General features: G+C 53.7%; 2 protein-coding genes across 2 annotated transcripts in view; one reads left to right on the top strand and one right to left on the bottom strand.

Annotated features, from left to right (window-relative positions):
- Window positions 1–1,373: 1,373 nt before the first annotated feature.
- On the top strand, window positions 1,374–2,614 carry RNF223 (ring finger protein 223). Its single transcript, XM_035902144.1, has 2 exons — window positions 1,374–1,425; window positions 1,767–2,614. Exons 1-2 carry the CDS (start codon window positions 1,374–1,376, stop codon window positions 2,612–2,614), a joined length of 900 nt encoding a protein of 299 aa, XP_035758037.1.
- Window positions 2,615–5,099: 2,485 nt separating this feature from the next.
- The window catches only part of LOC104133393 (tyrosine-protein phosphatase non-receptor type 11), a 48,122-nt gene continuing 43,879 nt past the window's right edge, over window positions 5,100–9,342 (bottom strand). Inside the window, exons 14-16 of the mRNA XM_035902152.1 lie at window positions 8,789–8,889; window positions 6,954–7,073; window positions 5,100–6,516 (exon numbers count right to left, since the gene is read on the bottom strand). Coding sequence (XP_035758045.1) covers window positions 6,989–7,073; window positions 8,789–8,889 — 186 coding nt within the window. The 3' untranslated portion in view covers window positions 5,100–6,516; window positions 6,954–6,988. The remainder of the gene's footprint in view (window positions 6,517–6,953; window positions 7,074–8,788; window positions 8,890–9,342) is intronic.

Genomic DNA, 9,342 nt, shown 5'->3' with positions numbered 1-9,342 from the left:
ACATGCATGGTGAAAAAATACATTAGAAAAACATAACAGCTTGCTGAAAAGCGCAGAGTCTGTGAGTGAAAATGTAACTCGAGGAGAGGCTTCGCAAAAATTTCTTCATTTAGAATAAGAGGAGAAAAAGAGGGAAGGTTCTTAAAGTTGATTTCGGCTCTGGCAACGCCAGCTGTGATGGGAGAGGGGAGAATCCTTCATGCTTCATAGAATCGTAGAATCATAGGATGTTTGGGGTTGGAAGGGACCCCTAGAGGTCACGCAGCCCAACCCCCCTGCAGGAGCAGGGACACCTTTAACCAGATCAGGTTGCCCACAGCCCCATCCAACCTGGTCTTGAACTTACCCAACGTAGACTTTTTTTGGTGCAATGTGAGGAATACGCAGTCTTTCTGATACCTTAAATTAGCCTTTTGCGCTGAGATGGGGAGCCCCAAGCCCGTGCAGGTGAGCCATTGCTGGATTGACTGGAGCCCTGTAATTACAGCAGCAATCTGAGCATTGCTGCCTTGTCATCGGTCAAATCTCCCAACGCAAAGAATCAAGCCTAGCGAGTTCAGTGACACATCGCAAAAAAATGTTCCCCAGGCATAGAGCATCGGGGAATTTCCTCCGGCTGAACGCTTGCTTTCAGGTAGAAGTGCTCAATAGCTAAAAATTCATATATCTGAATATCAGGACGTGCACCAAGCTGGGTGTCTAGCCCAGGGTGACCAGAACTCGAGGTAATGCTGAGGTTGCTGAAAAGGCCGGGGTAAATTGTAAACCGGTTCGCTAGCAGCGGCGTATCAGCCGTTCAACTCCCGGCTGCTGCTTGCACACCACAACCAAGCATTGAGCTCATGGCAGCGAGGTTTGGGCCATGCGGGCATTCCTCTGGGGCCGAGGACAGGGAAGAACTGTGTTTCCCTAGGGAAAGCAGAGCAACAAGGAAACAGTGGAGAATTCCCCTCGCTCTGGCACCAAGGCCATTTCCTCCAACATTGCTTTTCTTGCTGTGTCACGGTGACAAGACAGAGATGCTGCTTGTGCCGCTCGGGGCTGAGGATGCAACAAACTTTGCAAAATAAGAGTGTTTCCCCAGCTCCCTTGGGTTCTCCTGGGACACGAGGGAGGTCAGAGCCTGCTGTGGGCAGACAAAACCAGGCAGCATCGTTGGGTGGTGCCTCCCTTGCCTCCTGGGCAGCATGCAGAACCGAGATTCGAGGCACAAAGCTCTGAGCACACCGAAGAGAAGAGATTTCCCCCCCCCCCCCCTCCCCCCACAACTGAACAGTGTTATCTGTCTCTTAGGCCTTGCTCATGCTGCCACCATAATATCTGAGTGCCTCCCAGACTAATAGACTGCCCTAGCGAGGTCCCTACTTGACCTCATGGAGTCTTCTGCTCTCCTCCCTGCTCAGGTCTCGGGGAGCACCAGCTGGGGTAGGTTTTTGTTGTGTTTTTTCTGCCCAGAGGGAGGCATGTACGGGGAAAGACTGTGCCCATCTATAACGCCATGGTGGTTCTGGTGGAAAGGCTTTGGCTGGATGGTGGAGCTCTGCTGGTTGCTTGCTTCTTTGCAGGATGTTTAACTTCACCTTTGGTACGCAGCTTCAAACAGGCTACCTGTGTCATTCTCACCTCTTGCAGGGATCTATTCCAGGCTCACGATGGAGTGGAAGTCACGAACTTGCTCTTTGTTCCTTTTAAGGGGTAAAACATAGTCTGGTGACGGGCATCTTCACACTGTCTAAAATGAAGGCTGTGGTTTTCTTCTCTTCTAGAGTCTCCCAGGGCTCTATTTATTTCCCCGGGCTCCGTCATGTCTTGCTTCACGCAGCTGTGGCACTCCAACACGCCAGCCTCTCCCACCAGCCCGGTCCCTGCATCTCCAAGTGAAATCCCCATCCCCATCAGCCCCATTGTTGTCACCTCCCCAGGAGATGGCAAGAGGAAGGCGAGGTCCCCAACCGACAAGCCCGGCTCTCCAAACCCAACATCTCCAAAGCCAGCCTCCCCTGTTGAGTGTTCCATTTGCTTCAACACCTATGACAACACCTTCAAGACGCCCAAGCTGCTCCAGTGCTCCCACGTTTTCTGCCTGGAGTGTGTGGCCCGCCTGAGCACGGGGCTGCCCCCAAACCAACCGGAGGACCAGCTCCCCTGCCCCTTCTGCAGGCAGCTGACCAGCATCCCTCTGGAAGGTGCCCCAGCACTCAAGACCAGCAAGGAGCTCCTTGCCACCCTGCCTCCTGAACTCCAGCAGGAGAAGGTGCTCTGGATGGAAGGGACCAAGCTTTGCTGCCGTCAGTCGTCCGATGACCCCGAGAATCCAGACTCGTGTATCTCCATTGATGTCGCCATGAGCAAGCCAGAAAGTCCGGAGGCCCCCCCGGCAGGGTTAGCTGGGAGGCTGTCCCGCTGCGACATGTGCGATGACTGGAAACGCATAGTCCTCCTCTCCGCGTTGATCATCATCCTGTTCTGCATCATTCTGTGGCCGGTCCAGTGTGCCCTGAAGACGGGGAACCTCCGCTGCTTCACGAGGACTGTGGCGATGAGCAGGCCAGAGTATCTTCCCCCTAAACACACCACGGCAGCAACACCCGTGACACAACTCCCATTCCCATAGCAGCGGGGCAGCCCCTCGCTCCCGTCTAGCCAGGCCGCCGGTTCCTTCCCCACAGCGTGCCGGGAGGCCGGGACAGGTCCTGTCGGCCTTCCGTGGTTTGCTGGCAGACCCCGATGCCCGCTCCCCACGCTCCTCTTTGTGCCTGCACTTGAACACACGTGTCCACCTCCAGGAGCTCTGCTGAAACATTGTCCCGCCAAGTTGTCTCCAGCCCAGAGATGCTCCGAGGAGCTGCCTCAGCATCCTGCTGCCAAACTCTCCATGGAAAGCAGAGCTCTGAAAGCAACAGTGGGGTTTCTAGGACTGTTTGCCTGGAGTGGCACACGGCCGTGTGCCGCCTTGGCTAGATACCAAGTGACAGCGGGTACAGTTCCTCTAACTCCCTTAGGGAATAAAGGGCTATTTTTGCAAACTGAAGGAGCTACATGATTATTCCTAAGAGGAGCTGGGATTGGGAGGGTAAGGACATGTCAAAGTCTTACAAGCAGATGAAAATTATCCTTTTTCCGCACGCTGGAAACAGTTCATGTTGCGTTACTCAATGTTGGAGGTGTAAGTGCTGCCTCCTGCTGACAGAACACGGATCTATCACTGCTACTCACCCGGGTCGGGATTTGAAGAGGGCAGAGTGGCCATTCTACTCGTTCATCCTAAGGTCATGCTTAAAAAAATCACTCATCCCTACCTGGAAAGTGGTTTTGAATGCGGAGGGGGAGTGTTCTGTCAGGCACACTGACACAGCAAGGGCATCATCAAGGGCAGAAGCAGCAAACTTCACGCTTCTCGCAGGCAAACTACTGCCAAACCGATAGAAGTTCCATCTTTTGACCGCTTTACCCTCCTAATCTTAAAAATGTGTCAGTATTAAGACACAGGCCAGTTGCTTACACTATATTTTTATTCAATGCAGTGATCGTTTTGACAGTGATTAACAAAAAGTCTTCATGACGAAGGCGGCTTACAATTAAATGTTTTCTATTCAAACCCATGGATGTAAGACAGTATTGTATGCAAGTACCATACGTGTATGTATTAAATTATGTTTTATACAAAGCAAGGTGTCCATCTGTAGCAATTACTGCACGTTTCCCTTCTTACTTGCAGTTAGAAGCACTCACTTAGCAGTCCCGGCTCCGGCGGCGTTCCCGACAGCTACGCGGCAGGTAGCGTGTCTGTACGCTGGCCCGTGCATCCGCTGGCCCAGGGTCATACAATCCGGCACACGTGGACAGCTTTACCCTGTAAATTCATACTTACTCCCATCTAGGCGGTGGTGTCCCAGGGGTGGTGTCCCAGGGGTGGTGTCCCAGGGGTGGTGTCCCCTCTGTGCCTACCCAATTTGACCTGAAAAACGAGAAGCTGCAAAGACTGCTTGTCTTTCGCTTCTTCCCAGCTGGATGGAAGATGCTTCCAGTCTCCCTTTCCAGAAAATCTGATTTGAAATAGAAAAAGGCTGAAGCAACGGCAGAAGTAACTCGAGTCTGTTGCTATGCAAAACTTCTGTGGAAAGCTGCTGCGTGCGCTGTATCTGCGATGCCTTTGGTGTTCAGCTGCAGGCTGGTCTCGTCTGTGCCAGCCACACGTCTGCAGAAACCACACCAGGCCCTGCAACAACTCCTGCTAAAGGCGTCGGGCTTGGCAGGGATTCTCATTTGTAGCATCCTGGCCGTTCCCCGCCCCCCCCGTGCTTGCCACTGAAAGGGTATCTTCACCGCACCTATTTAAGCGTGTGTCGGGAAAAAGTCACTCGCCAAGACTTAAGGCGGAGAAGGCACTTCCATTTTTACCCAAGGCACACTTGGGACTAAGGCCAGCAAATAGACATTAGTGGAGATGAAGTGCTTTGATCGTTACACCTTGTTCAGCTCCCACTGATGAGACCTAAGGGCAGGGGAGAGGGAAATAACATCTTCACCCTCATAAAATCTACTGTTACAGTGGCAAACAGGCCACAGAGAGGTTCTCACCGCTCCAACTGTTCTGGTGGTCTGTCACAGTGTCCTTGTGGGGGCTGTCCCTTCGCGCTTCCCCTTCGCACCATGTACTTAGAAAGACAGGTTGGAGGTTTAGTTCCCTTTAGCATCATAGAATGGTTTGGGTTGGAAGGGACCCCTAGAGGTCACCCAGCCCAACCCCCCTGCAGGAGCAGGGACACCTTTAACCACATCAGGTTGCTCAGAGCCCCGTCCAACCTGGCCTGGAATGTTCCCAGGGATGGGGCCTCTACCACCTCCCTGGGCAACCCGTTAAACCCTTCTCACCATATACTTGGAAAGAGAGGTTGAAGGTTTAGCTGACACGGAGCTGAACCCCTCACTCATGCATAGGGAAAAGGAAGATTCAAAGCAAGTGAAAACAGGGCCCTGAGCAGTAGCATTCAGCAGTGGGAGGCATTCAGGATGCCCCATTGCCCGCACCGGCAGTCACTTTCCCAAAAAACCAAACTACTTAAAAAGAAAGGAGGAAAAAAAAAAAAAAAAAAGCCTTGAGAATGTTCAACATTTATTAAAAGTGCAATAAAAATAAACAGTTCTCCTGTCCCTGCGACAAGGGACCAGAAAGACCAGCCAGGGAATACAGCCAAGGGATGTCGTTGTGCTTTTGTTCAACCCCTTCTGCCCCTTGGAGCTCCAGGCACTAATACCCCAACCGTGCAGCAAGTCCACCTGCCTCCAGAGACCCAGGAGGACTTCAGCATCGGCTCCACGCACGCTCTGGAGGTTCAGGTACCGGCACTCAGACCCAAGGCTCCCCCCAGAGCCCTTGCATCCTACGGGCAGGGGTTCTTTGGCAGGGCTCTTTGCAGGCCTTAGGGCTGGGACAGCGAGGAAGCCAAGACTTATCAGCAGAGCTGGAACACTCCACTCAGCAACACACTCATCTTCATGGTCAAGCCACAAACACTCCTACAACACCCCTACTCAGCAGGCACAACGCTTGCCTTGTCATATAGTTGCGGCGCAAGGGGAATAAAAAAAAATAAAGAGGCCACACAGCAAGGTAATGGCAGAGCTGCATCAAGCTTAGAGGGGCCCAGCTCAAAAAGTTCAGCTCAGCTTAGTATCCTAGGCTGTTACTCGCCAGGGGCGGCTAAAAGCGCGGCGCAGGGTCAGAGCTGCTCTCCCACCCTCCAGCACCCATCAGCCAGGTGGGGCTTCACCCAGCTTAAGTCAGACCCAGGCGGTCCGAGGTGGCCATGCTCGCCTCCATCTCTTGGATCTGCTGCGAAAGCCACGCGCCGAGCAGCCAGCGGGCTCCCAGGCACACACCCGCGCCTTTGCTGTGCCGCGGCAGCAGTGGGGACTGCTCGCTCGCCGGGCTTTGGCAGGGTTGCATAGGAATCCAGAACTGGTACAGCCAAAAGGAAGCGTGAGAAGAACCACCAAGAGGGATGCAAATACCTGCAGTGCTCTCTATTTCTCACCCTCACAGGCAGCAAAGTTACTCCAGGATTTAGTCTAAAACCACTTCTAGCTTTGAAACGATTGACCTAATGAACCCATTAAAGTGTACTAACATTTTACAGACGCCCTAAGTGGGCAGCCCTGGGAAAGGTCCTAAGCAAAGAGTCATTTCTGTTCCTTTTAACAGTTTGTGTGTAAAAAATAAGAATCTTAAATTAAAAAAAAAAAAAAAAAAAAATTTAAAACTGAGCCTTGATGCCCTAATGAATGTCCAGAGGCACTTCCACATAAATATCAACCTGCTGATACAGGGGAGAATGGGAGAAGATCCTTCTCATTAATAAGTTAGGTCAAGGCTGGTTCTTAGGCGCTTGCTTCTTACAGGCAGCTTCTTACTCCCTCGCTGAATCCAAGGTGCTTGGGGAAGGCAAGACGGGCAAAAAAAAACTCGTCCGCAATTGCAGAACTTGGAAAAGGTGGACGTAAACACTGTAAACCCTGCATTCCAAAACAAGAAGGAAGAAGGGTGGCATGGTTTATAACTGGGGGGAAAAGTGCGTTGATAAGAAAAGCGAGCTGAGACGCTCCCAGCCTGTGAAGGCTCTCCTGGTTGTTTGCATACGTAGCGCCGTTTTGTTTTCAGAGTCTTCCTGATGTAATGGTCCAAAAGGCAGATCTGCCCCCACCCCCCTGGTAAGGCAAACGTGTTTCCCTGTTGAGGTCTCATCGCCCCGTTGCCCCCCCGGTCTCAGGTCAGCAGCTGGCCACAGCCACTTCTTTAGGCTCCCACCAAATTTCAGCTGAGCATCGCTGCCCTCCCTGATGCAGGCAGGGCCCCGGGGATCTGCGAGAGCCGAGGTGAAGAGGAGCTGGGTCAAACACAGCGTAAACAGCCCGTGGTGCCGCTCTGGTTGAATCGAGGGACGCATTCCTACCTGTACAGCCTCCGTACAGCTCACCTCTGGCTCCCTTATCGCCCCGTGTTACTCATCCCCGAAACCTTTGGGCTTTTGATGTTAAGGTTCTCGTAGACGGAAGCTGACTCATCATCAACCCTGCCAAGAAACAAAGCCTTGTTATGAAGAGCCTCACCGCTTGGGACCTTTTCCCACAGGCAGGTGGCCAGTGGGAAGCAGGCAATGGCCCGGCCCAGCTCCCTTTTTCCCTCCCCAGCTTGGCAGACAGGACGACATCGGGTTACCCGCTATTCTCCATCCCCGTTCCCTACATACCCCTTTTCTCTGGATTTTCCAAAATTCTCATGGAAGGAGAGGGCTGCTCCAAGGGCCAGAGCCAAGCACCTCTAAAGGAGATTTGACACCCAGAGCTGAACCCACGGGGGCCCTCTGGAGCCAACCTCGCCTTGCTCGGCTCAGTCCCACGCGGTCCTCCCCACCCTCATTTATTCAGAGCTGAGGTTGCAGAATTGGGCATTTTAAATGGGGCACGAACGTTTCTAGAGCCCAGGGGGGAAGACCCCAACTGGCCAGATCCAGCAGGAGCTGGAAGGGTCAGAATGGCAGCCAAGGATCCTGATTTCCCTCTCGCGCTGGATGGAAGCAGTAGGGCCAGCTGTGACAGGACAAGGGGGGATGGCTTTAAACTGAAGCAGGGTAGGTTTAGACTGGATCTAAGGAAGAAATTCTTTACACTGAGGGTGGTGAAACCCTGGCAGGGGTTGCCCAGAGAGGTGGTGGAGGCCCCATCCCTGGGAACATTCCAGGCCAGGTTGGACGGGGCTGTGAGCAACCTGATGTGGTTAAAGGTGTCCCTGCTCCTGCAGGGGGGTTGGGCTGGGTGGCCTCTAGGGTCCCCTTCCCACCCAAAACATTCTATGATTCTATGAAGCAAGGACTCCACAGTTACCGATGCCCCGCGGGACCAGAGCGGCTCTGGGCTGTGGGGTGCCACGGGTGCCAAGCAGCACCCTTCCCTGCCTCCTCCTGCCCTCTCCGAGCTCCTGGCTCTGCCCACAGCACACGCTGGGCACAGCGGGCAGGAGCCACCAGCACTCGGGTGGTGGCCAAAGGCCCGGAGAAGAACATGTGACATCTCCTTTCGCCCTCCTCTCTTCAGACGGATTTTTTCATTCTACATGAGCCCAACAACAGCGTTGCTGCCTCTGCTTGCATACCCACTCCTCCGCTCCTGCCTAGCCACCTCTTCTGTCAAAACCAGTGCTGCAATGCAAGGTGCCCAAAAGCTCTGCTATTATATAAGGGACATATGTCCCTACCCACTCACCTGCAACTTCTGACCCCCCCTCCAACACTCACTGGCATCCCATTACTGGGGGCAAGAGGGAAAAACAGAATTTGGGGTATTTTGTCTCTGCTTATGTAAGGAACTCATGCTGCTTAGCACATGCTCCCTCTCCGCATGGGTGCCAATCCACCTCCCTCTGCTCTCGTCTCCTCTTCCTTCAGATTTTGCTGCAAAACCCCCTCGGCGGCAGCAGCGCGATTTCCCTCTCTGGCAGATTCTCCAGAGCCAAGGGTACGGGGCACGAATCATTAACAGCGAGGATCTCATTCCTCCTCTCCTCTCTAAAGCTGCTGCAAAAGCGTAGCACGTAGGCAAGGTGGGCTGCTACCACTGCCACTGACAGCGTGGTGGGATCGCCCCGATGGTTTTAGCCATTCCCATAGGATAGCCAGTCATCGGTCAGGTTTCAGAGATGGCAGAGGCAGGTTGGCAAAGGATAAATACTGGGGCCCTTGACCAAGCTGCTCTCTCCTCCTTAGCCCTGGCAGAGGGACATTCAGCTTACACAGACTGGGCCCGCGGTGAAGGGGGCTGCCCCTTGGCTCTGCCTTTTTCCATGGGAGAGTAGCCGATATTCAAGTAGTCTCGCTCTTTCCTTTTATTCCTCTGAAAGAGAAAGCAAAGACAATAAAACCCCACCGAAAGCAGATAGAGAAGAAAGCCTTACAAGGTCCCGTATGCCAGCAGGGCAGCAGTGGGTGTGGGTTCATTTCCATGGGTTCAGGGCTGTATTTATGAGGTTCAACAAGGCCAAGGGCCGGGTCCTGCCTTGGGGTCACAACAACCCCACGCAACGCTACAGGCGTGGGGCAGAGCGGCTGGAAAGCTGCCTGGTGGAAAAGGACCTGGGGGTGTTGGTCAAGAGCTGACTGAATATGAGCCAGCAGTGTGCCTAGGTGGCCAAAAGGGCCAACAGCATCCTGGCTTGTATCAAGAGTGGTGTGGCCAGCAGGAGCAGGGCAGGGACCGTGCCCCTGTGCTGGGCACTGGGGAGGCCACCCCTCGAATGCTGGGGTCAGGGTTGGGCCCCTCCCTCCCCGAAGGACCTGGAGGGGCTGG

The sequence above is a fragment of the Egretta garzetta genome, unplaced genomic scaffold, assembly GCF_000687185.1.
Source record: "Egretta garzetta isolate BGI_Z169 unplaced genomic scaffold, ASM68718v1 scaffold29, whole genome shotgun sequence".
Lineage (NCBI taxonomy): Eukaryota > Metazoa > Chordata > Aves > Pelecaniformes > Ardeidae > Egretta > Egretta garzetta.
Note: the sequence above shows the minus strand (reverse complement) of the source record. Positions and strands in the feature narration are given on the sequence as shown.